Source organism: Oryzias latipes, chromosome 24, assembly GCF_053564925.1.
Source record: "Oryzias latipes strain Hd-rR chromosome 24, Olatipes_Hd-rR_3.1".
Lineage (NCBI taxonomy): Eukaryota > Metazoa > Chordata > Actinopteri > Beloniformes > Adrianichthyidae > Oryzias > Oryzias latipes.
The window spans coordinates 17,541,307-17,560,804 of record NC_136260.1 but is presented as its reverse complement, the minus strand read 5'-3'; the positions used below and the strand labels follow the sequence as shown (position 1 = coordinate 17,560,804).

At 38.4% G+C, this 19,498-nt stretch overlaps 1 protein-coding gene across 15 annotated transcripts in view; it reads left to right on the top strand.

Moving 5' to 3' along the window:
- The window catches only part of otofa (otoferlin a), a 77,233-nt gene extending 59,573 nt beyond the window's left edge, over window positions 1-17,660 (top strand). For 2 of the 15 annotated variants that reach the window (XM_020714479.2, XM_078943072.1), the window contains 25 exons: window positions 105-229; window positions 311-445; window positions 830-991; window positions 1,238-1,309; window positions 1,502-1,621; window positions 1,697-1,858; window positions 1,962-2,124; window positions 4,143-4,309; window positions 4,501-4,530; window positions 4,635-4,772; window positions 4,865-4,940; window positions 5,424-5,539; window positions 5,620-5,754; window positions 5,839-5,976; window positions 6,072-6,199; window positions 6,297-6,467; window positions 6,689-6,849; window positions 6,934-7,076; window positions 7,153-7,241; window positions 7,494-7,592; window positions 10,830-11,071; window positions 11,864-12,042; window positions 12,805-12,905; window positions 13,245-13,432; window positions 15,337-15,487. In XM_020714479.2, the coding sequence (XP_020570138.1) occupies window positions 105-229; window positions 311-445; window positions 830-991; window positions 1,238-1,309; window positions 1,502-1,621; window positions 1,697-1,858; window positions 1,962-2,124; window positions 4,143-4,309; window positions 4,501-4,530; window positions 4,635-4,772; window positions 4,865-4,940; window positions 5,424-5,539; window positions 5,620-5,754; window positions 5,839-5,976; window positions 6,072-6,199; window positions 6,297-6,467; window positions 6,689-6,849; window positions 6,934-7,076; window positions 7,153-7,241; window positions 7,494-7,592; window positions 10,830-11,071; window positions 11,864-12,042; window positions 12,805-12,905; window positions 13,245-13,425 (3,233 nt within the window). In that variant the 3' untranslated portion in view covers window positions 13,426-13,432; window positions 15,337-15,487. Of the gene's footprint in view, window positions 1-104; window positions 230-310; window positions 446-829; window positions 992-1,237; window positions 1,310-1,501; window positions 1,622-1,696; window positions 1,859-1,961; window positions 2,125-4,142; window positions 4,310-4,500; window positions 4,531-4,634; window positions 4,773-4,864; window positions 4,941-5,423; window positions 5,540-5,619; window positions 5,755-5,838; window positions 5,977-6,071; window positions 6,200-6,296; window positions 6,468-6,688; window positions 6,850-6,933; window positions 7,077-7,152; window positions 7,242-7,493; window positions 7,593-7,781; window positions 7,881-10,829; window positions 11,072-11,863; window positions 12,043-12,804; window positions 12,906-13,244; window positions 13,469-15,336 lie in introns of all 15 variants that reach the window. The other 13 variants (XM_020714481.2, XM_020714480.2, XM_020714483.2 and 10 more) reach the window with 13 other exon arrangements.
- The last annotated feature ends 1,838 nt before the right edge of the window (window positions 17,661-19,498 follow it).

Here is a 19,498-nt window from a genome sequence, read left to right as displayed (position 1 = left end):
CCAAATGCACAAAAAAAGTTGAATACTAAGTGGACCAAAGTACAAAAAAAAATCAGCTTTTTTAGATTAGAAGCACTGACTGTCAGCATGTGTGTTCTCACCAGTGAAGCAGGTGTTTCAGCTGAGGGCACACATGTACCAGGCCCGCAGTCTGTTTGCTGCAGACAGCAGCGGTCTCTCAGACCCCTTCGCTCGAGTCTTCTTCTCCACACACAGCCAGGTTACTGAGGTAACACATCAGAGCTTTGAAGAGCATCTTCTTGTCTGCATGTGGCTGCGTCATATTCATGTTAATCCTGCTGGCATTCAGGTTCTGAGTGAGACGCTTTGCCCCACTTGGGACCAGCTGCTGGTGTTTGATGATGTGGAGCTGTTTGGGGAGGCCAGTGAGCTGAGAGAAGACCCTCCAATCATTGTGGTTGAGATCTATGATCAGGATACTGTGGTAGGACCCTTTGATCCTCTGCACTGCATAGTTAATGTTGTGATTTTATTTTTTTGTTATTGAAAATGTCCTCTTTTTTCCTTCCCGTTTTCCATCTACCCACCTTTCTCCATTTTGCCCTTTTATGTGAATTCGGTTCTCATTTTTGCTGTGCTGAATAAATCAGAGTTCAAACCACTGTAGCTGTAGAGAATTCTTTATGAAAGTTCTTTAAAACTCTCAAAAATGTAAAACATTTTGTGCAAATGAAGCTTTTTGATCTTTTGAACAATACTGATACCAAGTGGCCGTTCTTGAAACTACCCCACCTGTGTTTAACCCCCCCCCTTTCCCTTGTCTCCCTTACTGTGTTGGTGGGTTTGTGTTCTGCATGTTGGCGTGCAGGGAAAGGCTGAATTTATCGGTCGAACGTTTGCAAAACCCACTATCAAGATGTGTGATGAGCATTACGGGCCTCCGAGGTTCCCGCCTCAGCTGGAGTACTTCCAGATCTACAGAGGGAACTGCACCGCCGGTGAACTGCTGGCGGCCTTTGAGCTTCTACAGGTAAGAAAACAGCATAACCTTCACACTGTAAAGTAGTTAGTATTTCAACTGGAGTTAAAAGTTCTTCAGAAAATCAGGAATTGGGTTTGTGGTTGTCTCAGCCACTATCATCAGGCATCATAATTTGCATTCTCTCACTCTTTAGATAACCTTAGACTAACACCCATCTTTCTTCATTTGCTTCAGTTCCCTTCACCTCTCTTAAATATGTTTTTTCCCTGTTTTTCCTCCTCCTGCTTCCTGCAGATACCGTTTGATTCTGAAGAGATCAGACGAGCTCTGATCGCTGTCCATGACTTTGCTGTGCCCAAAATAAAGGTTTTCCTTTCATCCTCTCTTTTCACTTTACTGTTTCTGATTGTAATGCAGTCTGCGTTTCTCTTCAGCAACCGAGTCTTCTCATTATGACATTGTCTCTCTTCTTTGAGTTGGTACACAAAGAGAAATTTTAGGTGTTTTTCTCTTGAGTTTTTTTTGTCACCATTTCAAGGACATTCCCTCTTTTTGTAGATTGGTCAAGGAGGCAAAGCTGACCTTCCCCCCATTGAAGGGTCAACAGATTCTGAGCGTGGGCCCATCCTCCCTGTGCCTCTGGGCATCAGACCTGTCCTGAGTCGCTACCGCATAGAGGTGAATTTTATCTGCTGCTATGACTCTGTGTTTGCACTTGAGGAGATCCCCCTGACTTACTTTTCTGTGCTTTAGGTTTTGTTCTGGGGGTTAAGAGACCTGAAAAGGATCAACTTGGCTCAGGTGGATCGGCCCCGAGTGGACATTGAGTGTGCAGGTCGAGGAGTTCAATCTGCACTTATCCAAAACTACAAGAAGAATCCCAACTTCAGCACCCTTGTCAAATGGTTTGAAGTGGTGAGTTGACCAGCCATCTTCACAGTAGTTAAATCCTTCAAGTTGAGCAAATTCTAAGCTTTTTTTTTAATTCTAAGCTTTTTTTTTAATTCTGTGGCCAAAGGACCTTCCGGAAAACGAGCTTCTCCATCCTCCTCTCAACATCAGGGTAGTGGACTGTAGAGCGTTTGGTCGCTACATCCTGGTGGGAACTCATGCTGTTTCCAGCCTGAGACGCTTCATCTACAGTCCGCCGGACAAAACCTCCAACAACTGGGCATCTGCAGGTGCCATACTCTGATAAAACATTTTTATTCCCTAAAAAACAGGGAATAAAAAGTTCACTGTAATATACACAAATGCAACATTTGCTCCTTTTATTCTGTGCTTTTGTGAAATAAACATTAGCGGATAGTAGTCATACGATTTGTCACAACTACAAATAAAAAACACCAGATATGTTTTTTTAAGATAAAACACCGCTCTTATTTCCACCAACAGCACTTAAGGCCGTGTCACACAGCCACTCCGTACATTTTGCACATTTCCCACGTATAAAATTGGGGTCTTTCCTGATACATGCGTGAAATACATAATACATAAGTGTTTCTTGCGTTTATCTTTCGTCGATGTGCGTAGATGTCCGTCGAGGGTTTCGGCCAAAGGGTCTTTATGTGAGTCTTGAGCTGTTCAAAATTTTCGGTTGGTTAAAAATTACGAAGTTTTTGCGTTATTTCACATTATTTACACGCAATTATTACATAAATGTTACGCAACTGTGCGTGATTTTTCCGAAATGCGCACCCAAATTTGTTGCTTTCCGTGACCGTTTCAAGTATGTCTAACAGACTTTTCAGGTATGTCTCACCAATGTATAACTTATACATTGTGAAGACGGCGCGCATATCAAGTAAAAATGACGTAATTGATGAACGAATCACTAATGAATAACATGTAAACAGCGCAGTAAATACAAACGGTTCATGTTGCGTTGATTTAAGTGTCCTTTGCGTGGTTTATTGCTACTTTTTCCATGGTTTTAGCGTGGATAATTCGCCTATACAACTGTAAAAAATTCCCACAACTTTTCTTACTTTTTCCACATCTATTCACGTATGACCAATTTTCATCCGTGCAATGTGCACAAATGTACATATTGACTGTGTGACATGCCCTTTAAATTTATGTATGCTTGTTGGTCTTTTCTGTTGAGTAGTTCCAAATACTGTGTATAGCTATATTGAGTTTGAAATGACTACGTCCTATTATGATCTTTTTTTTAAACATTTATTTTCTGTAGCTTATTAATGCTTTAAGAGTTTTTTTATTTTATTTTATTTAAAGTAATATTCCTTATTGTCTTAAATTACACTCGGTAAAGAATCTTCAAACAGTAACTGTAACGAATTGAAATACTAAATAGTGGATGTTATATATTAAGTATTTATCTGATTTAGATTACCACTTTTGGATTTCTCTAGTACCTTAAACAGGAAACAGAATAAAAATCTTCTTTGATAACTGCTAAATATAATTTTTAAAGAAGGGATAATGAACAATACCCTTTAAATCCTGAAGGAGGAAAACTGAGCATTAAGAAAGTAAAAAGAACTTCATTTCTAGAAAAAAAAAATTTTCTTGCAAGAAAACTAATCCTATAAATAAAATTTCACAATAACAATATAATCTAAGTTTAGGAAAGCATTCTTTCCTAAAAATAAAAATTCTTGGTAACCATTTTTCGAAACCAAACATTTTCAAATTTGAAGAATTATTTAGTTGTTTGTGTCAAACCTTTTTTCAAATCAGTTAATTTTAATCATGTTTATCTAAAAAAATATAATTTACAGTAGGTTTTAAAAATGACTGTTTAGGTGTTGTGGTGAGTTTTTACCTTTTGAAGCTTTGAAACCTGAAGCATAATTTTCCCACTTTTGTGCTTAAAGTTTCTCTGTGTTTAGAGCATTCAGGTCTTAATGGACAGAAATCCACAAATAAAAGTCATCAATTTTTTTAAAGTTTACTTTTCTGGAAGTTTAAGGACATAAAAACTGTTCATGAAGCTCTCTGTAAGTGTTAATCCTTTTCTTCTGATGTAGCTCTCTTGTTCATAAAGAAGAAATCTTCTTCTTTATTAACTGCTATCATTTCTGTGCTTCCTTTCTGCCCTGACCATCACCCTCATCTATATCCGCTCTTCATCTGTCATCTCACTCCTCTTCTGCATGTCCCTGCCTGTCCTGTCCTTTCCCGTCCTGCTGCCTCCTGCTTCTGCTGCTGTCCTTAACCCTCGACTTCACTCCAGCTAAGCTTATGAATGGCTACATGGTCCTAACCGATGGCAGCACCCAGCCCCGCTCCTTACCCAGCCTTTCTTCCCGCACCTTTTCTCGTCCTGCAGGTGACGTCATTGTCAATTTGGACACGGAGCCTCAAATCAGAAAGATGGACACAGTGGTCAAGTTAGATGCTGTGAGCTGTTCCTTAAAATTTTTGTACCTATTTCAATGTTTTTAAGCATGCCTGCTGTATTTATGTATGTAAATGATGGAAGTAGAAACTCTGTTTCTTGTCCAATCCTTTATATATATGTACTTCTGCTTAAACCATCCACTCTGTGCATTAATCCTTGTGATGTCCGTTGTGAAATCCCTCCGTCATAGATGTCTGACGCTGTTGTAAAAGTTGACATGGTGAGTGGCTTCCATCCAGATACTGCAGACTGACATGTTTGAAAGGGACGAATCAGAAGTCGGGTTTGCAGAGATTCACTGCAGCATCTGTGCCTTTTTGACAGACTGAAGAGGAGAGCGATAAAGAGAAAAAGAAGAAGAAAAAGAAGAAGAAGGGAGGATTGGATGAAGAAGAGGAGACAGATGAGAGAGTGCTGGACTGGTGGTCTAAATACTTTGCCTCAATAGAGACCTTGAAGGAGGTTATCTGTTTTTTTGTTTGTTTCTCTGGATTACTTTCATGATTTTTGACATTTTTATTTAAAGTCCCTGGATGTGTTTGTGTTGGTGTCAGGCTCTCAGAACTCAGGAGGCGGCTCATGCTGAGGCGGAGGAGAGAGAAGACCTGGAGATAGCTGCAGAAGTGGCAGGTATTGAACTTGATCACGTCAGGAAGTTCCTGAAATGGTGCTTTTCTCCTTGGCTCTGTAATTCCTTAAAAAAGAAAATAATCTACATGATCTGTACCTCTACTATGGTCGACAAGTTTGTGACCGTATGGTATTTTTTGAAATGATCATCAAGAGCCTCTAAGTCTTCCTCTCGTTCATTCCATGAACCCATCTATCTTTCTGTGGATCACAGATGTATTATTCAAAACCTCCCTGCTCTACAGCACAAAGGAATGTTGGTTATTTTTAATTCAAGACATGACTATTTTATTTTAGGTCTTTTTTACAGCAGAAAAAATGCTGATTATATTCCCTAATCTACATTTGAGAGAGCGTCAACCTCCATGCTTGACTTGTTTGTGTGGCTCTGCTTTTAGTTCCCTACACAAGTCCACAACTATGTTATCAACATCAAACTGCATCACTGATCAGACGTCAAACCTAATGATCTTCTTCTGAAAGGCTCCAAGATCAAGGAAAAGAGCAGAGAAAAGAAGGGTGTGAAGGACAAGAAGAAGGGTCAACCACCCGAAAGCTCAGAGAAACAACCACTCAAAGCAAAAGTGGATGAGCTGGTGGTGAGTGTTTCAGACAAATATGAGCTGAAGCACAAGTATTTAAGAACATTTGTAATTTTATTGCTGATTGGATCATCCAGGTATTCAACAAGGAGCTGGAGAGCGAGTTTGGCAACTTTGAAGACTGGCTTCATACCTTTAACTTGTACAGAGGAAAAGCTGGAGATGACGACGAACACGCTCTGGATGATGATAGGATCGTTGGCAGGTTCAAGGCAAGAAAACACCAACCATGCAGCTGAGCCCGCTCTCTAAAAATAAAAAATAAAATATTTGTACTTTTTTTCCTACAAAACCAGGGATCCTTGTGTATGTACAAGCTTCCTTTATCCGAGGAGATCACAAGAGAGGCAGGATATGATCCAAACATGGGGATGTTCCAGAGCATTCCACACAATGATCCCATCAATGTCCTTGTCCGTATCTATGTGGTCAGGGTGGGTGCATTCCTCATATTATTGTCTTTAATAAATCCCCCCAAATAATAATAATAATAAAAACTTTAGCTTATGTCTTTCATTCTTTCTACCAGGCAACAGATCTCCACCCTGCTGATATTAACGGTAAGGCTGATCCTTACATCGTCATCAGGTTGGGCAAAACAGAAGTCAAGGACAAAGAGAACTACATCTCCAAGCAGCTAAACCCTGTTTTTGGCAAGTGAGTTGGAAGGAAAGCTTCTCTTTCTGAGCATTTATGGTATTTCAGTTCATGCAGGTTTTCACCAGAACCTCAATTCATTCCCATTTGCATCTAGATCATTTGACATTGAGGCCACTTTCCCGATGGAATCCATGCTGACGGTGTCTGTGTACGACTGGGATCTGGTTGGCACCGATGATCTGATTGGAGAGACAAAGATTGACTTGGAGAACCGCTTCTACAGCAAATTCAGAGCAACATGTGGGATATCATCCAGCTACTCTGTGTAAGCAGAACCAGGATTTATCCAAATGGATGGATGGATGGATGGATGGATGGATGGATGGATGGATGGATGGATGGATGGATGGATGGATGGATGGATGGATGGATGGATGGATGGATGGATGGATGGATGGATGGATGGATGGATGGATGGATGGATGGTCAAACTCATGAATAAACTTGTGGTGTTTGGTCCCATGTCTTATCTGTCTCTCATGTTAGCCATGGATACAATATTTGGCGAGACCCCATGAAACCCACCCAGATCCTGACCAGGCTCTGCAAAGAAGGCAAGATCGATGGACCACATTATGGGCCTGGAGGAAAGGTCAAGGTGGCAAACCGAATTTTTACAGGACCCACAGAAATCGAGGATGAAAATGGTATGAGTACAAATGATCATCCAAACATCGTCTCTCTTTTTAGATTAACGTGTTGGTAGCTGTCTTTGTTTCTCACTTTTTCAGGTCTGAAGAAGCAAACTGAGGAGCATTTAGCCCTGACTGTGTTGAATCATTGGGAGGAAATCCCCCGAGTTGGCTGCAAGCTCGTACCTGAGCACGTGGAGACCCGACCCCTGTTGAACCCTGACAAACCAGGAATCGAACAGGTAAGATACCATGTCTTAACCAGTAAAATGGCAAAAGCAGAGTTATGATAGATGCCCTCATTTGCAATGCTTTTAGGGCCGCATTGAGATGTGGGTGGACATGTTCCCCTCAGACATGCCCGCTCCTGGACCCGCACTTGACATTTCACCAAGAAAACCAAAGAGGTACAAACTAATCAACAACTTTGAAGTTCAATTATTACATTTGTCTATTTTGCCTCAATATAACCAGCAATCAGACTATTTAACTAAAGCGTCAGAAGTTATTTTCAGCAGAATATGTAACTTACTACCAGTTTGCCTCATGGTGAGTCTGCCGACTCAAGTGCAGAGAAACACAGACTTCTGAATGTGTATTTTAAATGTCAAACATACGTACAACTGTGTATGTGTTCCTTCCTCCTCCCCCCTTACCAGATATGAGCTCAGGGTGATAATTTGGAATACAGATGAAGTAATTCTGGAGGACGATGATTACTTCACTGGGGAAAAGTCCAGTGACATATTTGTCAGGGGGTAGGTACAGAGGGTCGAGGCAGCCACGCCTCTTCCCGTGGGTGTCAGTTGTGTGTGGATTTTTTTTAACCTGCTTTTGTTTGTTTTGTTTTCATTTTGTGTGTTTGTGTGTGGTGTCCGTGCGTGGCGTGTTCTCCTCTCTTGTCTGTCGTCCTTTCTCTCTTCTCTCTGGTCATTGCTGTTGTCTAGCTTTGAGCTTCGTGTTATTATTTGGAACACTGATGACGTAATTCTAGAGGACGATGCTTTCATGACAGGAGAGAAGATGTCTGACATCTATGTCAGGGGGTAAACACACAAATCCATCGCATGGCTCGTACCAAACCCTTTCTGTGCTCCTCTTGAAACCCTTTAATCATTTATTTCAGACATTTCTGAATTTAACTCCAATGCAGCACAAAACTCCTTAACCTAGAACACTAGGGACCAAACCAAAGAAAACTACTGAAGGCCGCCAATTTTTTATGATAAATATATAATAACAAAATTCCAAAAAATATCTCAGAATAACACTTTTAAAAAGTATTAAAGGGAATTTTTTCCTTGGTTTAATCCATAGATTAATGTCCATTTCACGACACTTATCCTTGCCTGTGTTTAATGAACATAAATAGACCAAATCTTATTTAATTTAATGTTCTGTCTTCCAAGTAAATTAATAATTAATGGAAGGAACGTGTAAAAACCTAAATGATTTAAAACTGATTGTCATTAAATGACAATTTTATAGCTGGCTTTTATTTAAAATACATAAAAAACACACTGTTTCAGTTGCAAAGAAGCAATAATTCTTTTTTCTAATTGTCTGCCTTTATATTCTTTTTAATGACTCTTTTGGTTTGTTTTACCAGAAACACAAATCCGGTAATCCAGGGCCGCCCAATCCTTGTCCTCAAGAACTAGCACCCGGCTTGTTTAAAGCTACGTTTGTCAATGCGTGTTCAAGCGGCCACTTTTCAATGAAAAGTCTTTGTAAACGTACATAAATACACATCTTGGGCTTCCACATTCAAAATTTGCATGTTCACACGTAGCTATGCACATTGTTAAGACTGTTTTTGGGTTCCACATGTGTGATCATTAAAGGCGCGTTGCAAGTTAAACCAGGCCGAACTTTGACCAATCAGAGACTCGCATTTCGTTGTAACGTTTGGATGGCGTTCCTTTTAATTAATGGAAGTGCCAACCGTTCAAAAATGGATCATGTAAAAACAATGTAAAATTTCAACTTGTGCACTATCAAAATTATGTGACACCAAGTCTTTCATATATTGGGATAAAGGTGTGAAAGAAAAAGCCAGGAGAAAAATTTGTGATTTTTGCACCACTTTGACATTTGGCACCAAATCTATTTTTATTTTTTTTTATTTAAGAGACATTAATTTCGGTTATGTTAAACACACAAACTTAAAAACATCAACATAAGCATTGACACTGAACAATGTCAACATAAAAATTGATAAAAAAGAATAAAAATTGAACAAAATAAACCAAAAAAGGTGTTGGGTGAAGCCAAGGCTTATTTCCCCAACCCTGAAAACAAGCATCTCATCTACCTACAAATTGTTAGAACTTCCAACTGTAGGAAGGATGTCTAGTTAAATAGTCAATGTCAGTGTCACAGCGCCGTCCAGAGTGCCTGGAATGAGAAATTTAACAATGAATGGAATGAAATCCCTCATCTTAAATGGTCTCCCCTCCATTTTACTAAAGTGGTTTGGTTCTGTGCTGCTGCAAAAACTTTAATGCACTACATCAATCTTATTTAATCAAGCAACTATTTTAAAAAAAGAGACTCTTGCATGACAGAACACTGTTTTTTTAACCTGACTGAGCACTTTATTCAGAATAGCATTCTGAATTTGAATTGAATTTGTGACAGACATGAGAAAGACTGCCCAATATTCAAAATAATTGCGACACATGATGACTGTTTGGCAACAAGCTCAAATGAAAGAAATGTTTCTATATGTTAACATTTCACTGTATTAAACAAAGATTATCAGCATTAGTGGAAAACTTTCTCCAGTTTTTACCCCAGCTCCCTAATTTTCCCTCCTATCTAAAGGTACAGTTATGCTTTAAAAGTTTGTTTTGGTCCAACCACTTTTAGTACTTCTGTGCAAAACAATACTTGATTTAACTCTGTGGTGTAGGAACCTGCAGCTCAAAGTCACAGAGTTTATCACCTAATCTTAGTGCGTTCTTGATACAGTGCTGAGTGAATCATTGCATGCCTGCATGAGCTTATGTTTTTTTTTCGTGATTTGGTTATGCAGCCCTGTATTAATGAAGTCATTAAATGCAAAGAAAATGTAGCTTACCTCACTTTTTAAAAATCCAACCTCCCTTTTTCTGCTGTTTCCATTATTATTTATTTCATCTGTGAAAATTCCATCTCTTGATACAACTGTAACATCCATAAACACCCATAGCTGTAAGATTAAATGACGTAAAAGTGAATTTTATTGAAACCAATTAAAAAATGTGACACTGTCACAGATACTAAATTAAAAATGGAGGTGTTACAGATGGAAATGATGCTATCAGACACCTTTAATTAGTCAAGCTTGCAGCGCACGTCAGGCATGTTTCCTATTTTTTTAATCCAAATTATATTTTCCTAATGCAGCTTCCTGCAGCCTCTTTCCCTGCATATCTCAGTTACCAAATATTTTCACTTTCCTGCCCTATATTTATTATTTATACACGACTGAAAGTAAATATGAGACTACTTACTTCTTGTGAATTTTGATAACTGAGAGCAGGCTCTCGTCTTTTCCTCCTGACAAAGGAGTCAGCCTAACACAACAATTACAGAAAGCTGATGCTTAAAATTGCAATTTCGCCTCAAGTTTATAATCAAATCCCTAATATTAGCTTTCAATAAACAATGTTTTTTTTATTTTTTTTATTGTTTGTTTGTGCATGGAATTTTAAATAGTGTGAAACTCCAACATCAAATCAGTTTCTCATTTATTTGTGTAAAACTGATTTTTAATTCTTACAAGAATCCTGATTTGTTTTTGGGGAGACACATTTGATGTTACTGAAGCATCATCTCTCTTGTCTGGTACATTTTCTGCCCAGTGCATTTGATTCAATCTCTAAAATGTTATGAATATTTGACTGATTACTGCAATTTTTTAACTTTGTGTAAGCATGATCTGGCAAAATGTTCATTTACACATTATGTAATTGCGGGGGATCCCTCAAATTTCACATCTATTTGCATAGATGGCTTAAAGGGCAGCAGGAAGACAAGCAGGACACAGACGTGCATTACCACTCCCTGACTGGCGAGGGCAACTTTAACTGGCGCTTCGTCTTCCCCTTCGAATACCTTGTGGCTGAAGAGAAGATAGTCATCTCCAAGAAAGAGTCCATGTTCTCCTGGGACGAGACTGAGTACAAAATCCCTCCTCGTCTCACGCTGCAGGTCTGGGATGCAGATCACTTCTCAGCCGATGACTTCCTTGGTGAGAAATCACATCATGTTTTGTTTTTAATTCAGATTTTGTTTTTCCTTGCTGATAATGGAGCCAACAGTGGCCAACGTTGGTTTGTTTTAGTCAAGGCAAAAGGATCTCAAAGGAATATTCAGTTGTCTTTGTGTGGATTCTTTTGACCAAAATGTGCATCTTATTGTAAACATTTGGCCTCTTTTAGCTTCTTATTGAATCTTGTCCAGAAACCTGAACTCTAAGATATTTCCCATTTTAAAGAGGCATTCTAAGTCCGTTTTGCAATGTGCTGTTAGCAGGTTTAAACCTCCTCGTAACTCTTAAGAAAAACTAACCATCAAATGATTAAAACATGTTATGCCACTGTAGGAAGAGTAAGATAAACTGTTGATTATTGGTATTTGTTTGCATCCACAGATACTTTATAACTGAAAGATTATTTTTTTTTTCCATTTATATGTTTTCCTTGTTTTTTTCTACAAAAAAAATACTAATTGACAAGCATGTTTTATTACTATTGTTTTTTGATCTTGAATTTCATTGTCACAATCTTAAACATTAAAAAAAGCAACAATAAAACTAAAACACAACCAGGAGAAACAAAAATGTTAACGTTAGGATTTAAAACAAGGCAGAAAATAGCTTATCTATTGAAAAAGTAATTTACCTAAATCCAAAACGATTGCTGTGATTTAAATCTGCTGTGATTCCAAATTCTTACAGTCCCCCACCCTCAAAGGGACAAATCCCAGATGTCCCCAAATGGAAAGTAGCTTGGCTGACTGCCGTTGCTTTCTCCACCTCCAGGTGCAATTGAGTTGGACCTAAACCGGTTCCCTCGGGGCGCAAAGACAGCCAAACAGTGCTCCCTTGACATGATCCGAAATGAGCATGAGCTGCCCACCATTTCCATCTTCAAACAGAAGAGAGTGAAAGGATGGTGGCCGTTTGTAGCTCGAGATGAGAATGATGAGATGGAGCTCACGGTAAGCTTGTGCTGGAAAGATACTGAAAGTACTAAACTTTAGGATGACTTTTTTTTTATCTTTAAGAAACATCCTGAGAAACACAATAAAGATCCACTCTGATGTGCTTTTGATCTATTTTAAAAGCCTTCCCAGTGGTCTAGTAATTATGACGATTTTTTTAGGCCAAAATAAAAATAAAAAAAACTGTGTGGTTTCTAGGATATAGTTTCTGTAGAGTTTTTAGAAATTCACCTCTGAGTTGTGGGCATGGCTCTGGATTAAGCCTGGGCTGATTTGTTTACACTCTCTCCCGCCATCTTAAACCCCCTCACAACCTCAAGCTAACATTTGTGATGCAACAAAAATGGCGAGCAATATCTGAGCTATCCAGCCATCCAGTTTTGAGCCAGAGGCCAGCTCGGATGAGGAAAAGATGTACATGGGTCTATGTGTCTGCAAGTGGATCCATCCGAATGGAGCGGAGCAGAGAGCTTTTGGCTTGCCCAGCGCATTTGTGACATCCCAAAAGAAAAACTGCATTTTAGACTGCTCCTGATTCACTATAATTTGAAAAAGTAAATGCACAGAAATGAAATTTTTAGCTTAACTTTCTTTATATGTGTCTTCCATCATCAGAAAAATGCCACAAGAACATGAGAAAAACACCATTCTCATCAGAGTGGGTCTTCAAATGAGACAAAATATAATCTATCATTGAAATAATCTATGACTATATTGTGCGAGGTAAAAGTTTTGACATGAATTTGATTGTGAATACAGGGTAAGGTTGAAGCTGAACTTCACTTAGTGACAGCAGAAGAAGCAGAGAAAAGTCCTGTGGGGCTGGGTCGAAATGAACCAGATCCACTGGAGAAACCAAAGTAAGTTCTGAAGACATCCAGCACTTGAAAAAAAGCGGTTTTCAGTTTGCAAACATCTGAATGCTTTTTATAGGAAAACATCTGTAAATTCATTCAAACAGTGCAAAAAGCAGAATATTTAAAACTTAAAGCTTTTTTCAAATATCAGCTCTGCTCTCTGCACTGTCACAAGGTCACTGTTACACACTCGTTTCTGCTCCCACCATCTCTTTAAGTGTCTCCCTGTCTCTTTCCTCCCCTTCTTTTTTTCCTTTTTTGTACACTCGACTCACCTTTTCTCCCCTTATTTGTCCCATCTGCATTCCTTCCCTCCTCCTTTCTCTCCTTTCTACCTAAAAGTCGTCCAGATACAAGTCTTATGTGGTTTCTGGGCCCCCTGAAGTCCATTCGCTACTTCATCTGGCACAACTACCGCTGGCTGATCCTAAAGGCCTTGGGGCTGATACTTCTGCTGCTCATGCTGGGCCTCTTCCTCTACTCAATCCCTGGCTATCTTGTCAAGAAGCTACTGGGGGCCTGATGCGCTGGTAGCCTCTGCCCCCTCCTCATACCATCTCCTCTGGGTTGTGTTCTGTAGTTTAACCTCTTCTCTGTCCTGTTTAGTGTTTGTTGGTCTTTCTTACACTTCCTTAATCTCTCCTGGTTTTAGCAGTAGTCTTCGGTGTTTGCTGTAGTTTTGATTGTGCCTTGTCTGGGATTCAAGTGTTTTTGTACATTTTAAATGTTTTTGTCTTAAAGTGTATAAAACATTTCGACTCTTAGGCTGGTTCAAACTCCATGAGAAGTTTGGCATTTGCGCTTACAAAGATGGCTGCAAAAACATTAGCCTTTTTTACTTTTTATAATTCAGGAGAAAACTCCAGGGAAGTACTTAAATGACCCAGTCATTGCAGCACATATTACAGCTACCTTTATTTTGACAACATAGCAGAACCTGAAGAAAACACCATTTCTGAGCAGATTAAAGAAGAAAAACATATAATTGGAGCAGGATAAAAATATACTATAGATACCCTTGTGTTTGCACTCAACAATTCAAAACGTCAGACGGATCTTAATTGTAACAATTTAGCTCAGTCCCAAATATTCCAGATTATGTTTGCTGTAAATTACTTTGAAAGGATTTTTGTGTTTTCCGAGCAAGCAAAAGATGACAGTAAATAGGATCTCTAAGTGGAGGGTTAAGAAAAAAAATCCAGCAGAAACAGAATCTGTAAGGACAATTATATCCTGTTTCAGAATGGGGTCTAAGACAGATAAAAATGAAAAGACAGATTGTTTCAGAAACTTCAGAGACAAAGCTAGAAAACGTAATAAAAAAACAGTGGCTGAGGCTTATGACACCAGGATGCAGTAAATTCTCAGAGGCACTATGTAAAAAGAGACTGCTAAGATCTTATAATAGGCTACTGTGATGGTTGACCAGTGACTGCTTCCAACAGGGCCAAGTTAAACAAACAGAGAAAGCTTAGTGCACTTAAATTCAGTTTTAAAAATGGACTTACAATAATTCATTGCAGAGGAACTGGAGAGAAAAAAGGAGTAAAAGCATGACAGATCCTCTCTTATGTTCACCATTTTTTATGTCAAATGTTTGTATTTTAAAGAAGCTTAAACTTAAATTTGTGGCAAAATAGTTTAATTTCTACTCTAAGATCTGGAGGTTATAGGTTCCAATCCACAATCAAATCATGCCAGAGACTCTTGGACCAATGCCTCTTTTAAACTCAGCAGAAAGGGTTGGATTGGGCATTAAAAACACCAAAATGCTTCTGTAAATGTAACAGGACTGTATGTCAACAGAGAATAAGCACTGAACCTTAAAACTGTTGATCGTAGGCCATGCCTCTAAGATTAAAGTCTTGCATGGCAGACAAAACAAACCTTATATAGGATGATTTGTTGAGAAGAGAAGTCATGACCTCATATTTGATGCTGCAGACAAAAAACTGACATCAGTTCTGTCTGTTTTGCTTCTGGCAGAGCATGAACCAGCTTATACCCTGTTTGAATTCAACAGTAGCTGTATTCATGGGTCATGACATCTCACGCTGACTCTAATACACTCAGCAGTTTATGACTGAGACGGTTGCACTTGGAAAAACATTTCCCAAGTGATCCTAAAAACTACTTTTCAGTTGTCTATTTATACCAGTACACCCACTTTGCATTTTGCAAAGCTTCCACTTCACATTATGTTTTTTTCTTCTTCTTGGAAATAGCAATAATATAAATGTGAACTGGAAGCTTGTATTACTTGAAATTGCACCACTCATCTCTAAAAAGAAACTAATGCAAGCTTTCTCTCTGTGTCTTTTATCCCTCCATGTTTCATTTTATTTCTTTCTCATCTACATTGATCTACTCCTCCACCCACCTACGCCTCACCATTGCCTCACTTCTTCCTAAAACCTCAACTTGACCCATCCAGTCGCCCAGACACCACCTTCCTGTGGTTCCTCAGCCCCCTGAAAGCCATCCGCTACCTGGTGTGCAACCGCTACAAGTGGCTGATCATCAAGATTGTGCTGGCCCTGCTGCTGCTTATCATGGTGGGCCTCTTCCTCTACAGCATGCCAGGCTACCTAGTCAAGAAGATGCTGGGCGCTTAAATCCCTGCTGGGAGGAAGAGGAGGGCAGTGGTCGGCGACAAACGCTGGCTCACCAACAAGACGGGAGGCGGAACAAAGTCTGGTCTTTTCATTTTGTCATCCACTTGTTAGGAAGATGGGCAAACATTACTGTTTTAACCCAAGTAATAAAGAACTATCTAAACCTTCAAATACATCAGAAAAAGGTTTATAAAAAAAATAGTTTTCCAAAAACAAGCAACCTTCAATCTAACTTCCTCTTGTTCATACATATTGTTGGACAGTAAATGTCTCTATATAAACCAGGGGTCTGCAACCTGAGGCTCTGGAGTCTTAGCTTTAAAGAAAATTTCAAATGATTTAAATAAATAAGGGGCTTTAGTATTTATGTTTAGATTTTGAACTGAGGTTATCTTATATTAGTAAAATAAAAGAAATGTTTAAACGTTGCTGGCATTGCACTAAATTAAGAAACCTTGTGTGCTTTACCAAACCTCCAGAATGCAGACGTCAGATAACTGAGCAAAATAATGGTTAAAGGCTTAATCGATTGTCAGAGCTGTTTGTTATTGGAATAAACTTGAAGCACAGAATCTTATCTTCAGCTCCACATTAGTGTCTTGTTGCTGTCTGGAGGCAAACTTCTTCAAAGTATATAATTGCAAGTCAATCTGCTGCAGCAAGTGTATTTTATTTTGAAAGGTAGGTGTCTATGCTGCTGTCAAACGTTTTATTGATAGAACATTTTGACACTGTTAGAATTCAAGCCTTATAAATACAAGACAAATACAATTTATGAATGAATGGCTTGATAGTCACACAAACATTAATAAAATGTATTTTTCTAAATGGTAAGGTGGGACTTTGCGTCTCTGCCTGGGCCTTTGTCAGTTAAAAAAACAGACCAAATGGCTCTTTTACCATTAAAGGTTTCAGACCCCTGATTTAAAAAGTCTTTTGGTTTTCAATTGACGCTGCTGTAAATCTGTTATCACTGCATCTGCTCATAAATGAAGCATACAGGGAGCACAAAGGGTCATATTTTTTGCATAATTTGAAAAACAGGTTTGTACAAAATGGTTATTTACAGTGTTTTACAGCTAATATCATCTCAACAGAAAGCCCAGTTTTTCCTCTTTTCTCATCTAAGGTTTATTTACCTCCTGTTTCTCCAGAAGGCATTGTAGGTGATGGAAAAACACCATTGCTTTTATCAGCTATGGATTATAAATTATAGCTCATTCTGACATGTTTTCAGATACTTTAAGAAAAGGACGTTCCAAAAGGTCTAACCTTCTTTTTAGTTGAAACATAAAGCTTTTGCAGTCTTTGCACACTTCTTTAGAAGTAATAATGAAGAATTCAACATTTTCCTGAAAATTCTCGTGAGACGGGGAACAACTGATCGGGTAAATCTGTGAGAAGACTGGTGGTTAAAGTACAGTATTAACTATTTAATCGCTAGAATCAAAGCAAAAAGGTCAGATCTGGGTTAAATAGTGTTTGCAAATAATCAGACTTTCAATTTTTATGTTCTCAAAGTTGGTATTCTCCAAATGTATGCATTTATAAGCAATATGTTGTGTTTCTGTGCAAATGCTTTACTGTTACAGGTCACTGATACAATTATTTTAGTCGAATGAAATAAATTATCTGCAAACATCATTTGACAAGATCTGATTGGGGAAATATTAAACTTATCACTGTTGTCTTGCAAAGTTGAGACCCGTGTGTTAATATGCATGTACTGTGACAACTGACCAAAGAGGTCATGTGTGTTGGCATGACGTATTTTTCTTGAAACCACCCATCCTGTCGTCTTTGAGGTTATTGAAAGGTGGAAATGTAGAGAACATGAATAAGTGCACTTGAACGGATTCCTGAGGAGGAACGCAGCAGTGTCCAGAAAACAAACAAACAAAAAAATCTGTCTCCTCATCAGCTGGTGTTTTGTGTGCTGTCCAAAAACTTCCCATATTTGATCTGTGACCTGTTGACTCCATTTGTGTTGCAATTCTTGTAAATCTGCATTCCACAAAATAGAATAATGGTTTGCACTAAACTAAAATTGCCTGTTTTTAAGATGTACATGTGTGTTCAGACGGGTGCAATATTTATTTTGGGTTGTTTTGACTATTTGAAATAAACTGAATTTCAATGATAATGTTTAAAAAAATGAAAAAAAAATGTTTTATTTGTTTTGCAATTCAACACTTAACTGTAATATTACAAGATTCTATAAGGAGATTAAAATGCCATCCAAACACATGGATGAAAAAATATATTTCAAATTTTTTAGTAAACGAAGACACAATTTTGCAAAAGCATCAAAAACAAAATATGACAGAGTTTAGTCTGTAAAAACTACCAAAAAAAATAGTAGTCTGTAAACCTGTAAAGGTAAAACAAGCAGTCACATTTTTTTCTTCTGTAACGCCTTTTCCCATGAATTCAACCCATTGTAACCCTTGTGCTATCCTAGCCACTTTAATGTTGGGAGTTGGGTCATCTAGACCCACTAGACAGTGCTCTGAACCTTTTTTCTTCAATGATTTGTGATCTTCACTGGTGTCCATGGATTACATGAAATCTTTCCACCTTTATCCACCTTTGTCATGGTAGGAAGAACACGTCAATGCAAGGGTGGGGTCATCTAAGATAGCACAAGGGATAAACACTATCCAGACATCTGGGTTTTAACATTAGGTTGTTTTTTTTTAATTCCGCCATAAACCTATTTGAATTTAGTTTAATCCCAACGCAAAGTAATCAGTTTTATTCATTTTTATCTTGAAGTATTCAATTGGTTTATTCTTTTTTTCTCTCACAAAAACTCTCTTAAATCATCTGCTGTTATACATCCCATTTACTTAATGAAAAATCACATGTTTTGCATTTCAAAATATGACAAAACAGAATTATAACAGGGTACTTCAAATGAGATGGTAATAAACATGCCCAACTATTCATTCATTTTTTTTCATTCATTCATCTTCTTGACCGTTTTTCCCTTTCGGGGTCACGGGGTTGCCGGAGCCTATCCCGGCCACTTGGGCGTAGGCAAGGGACACCCTGGACTGGTCGCCAGTCTGTCACAGGGTAGAATATCCTCAATCACACGTCCATTCACTCTCACACTCACACCTATGGTCAATTTAGAGTTGCCAATCAACCTATGAAGCATGTTTTTGGACCAAAAACATGCCCAACTAAATATAGATAAATGACTAAAACAAAAAAAAGGGCAACTAAAATCTGTCTTAACCTGTTTTGTGAGAATAGACAAAGGGGGTTCCACACAAATGCTGCAAACCAAGTTCCTCTTGGTTTCATGGAGGAATTTTTGGCTTTAATAAGACCTTTACACACTTTAAATAAAGCAGCCAAGACAGAAGTAATGCAACCCTTTCTCCAGTTAAATGCCTTGCTGAGGCATTTTGAGTCATGTAACTGCTGATCGAAGAAGAATTTGCTACAACAAAAGGCAAAGTTTCAATAATTCAGTCAAAGGGAAAAAGAACCCAAGTGGCATTAATGATATAATGGAGTATTCTGATGATAGTGATTGTTTGAATCATTTCAGAAATAAACTGAAATACAAGAAGAAGAAAAAAAAAGCAAAGACATGACAAAAATCAAATAACTGAATTTAATTACAAGACAATATTGTTACGGAGGGAATGGGAAGTACCCAGGCGCAGAGAGGAGAGGAGGCAGGAGGATGCAGGGAATAGGGTTTAATAACATAAACTAAAGACAAAAACAAAACCACTGCATACGGCAGGCTAGAATCTCGAAACAACAACAAAACAGGAAATACTACAAAATAAAACAGGAAATCAAGGAACAAAACACAAAGTGACTGAAACCGTAACAAATATATGAGATATCCGAAAATGTAAAAGGTGCAGGATCTGCATAAAACAGCTAAAAACAAAGACAAAAACACACAGAACAGAGACAGAAGCAGCTACGATGATAAGAAATACAAAATTCAAAAAG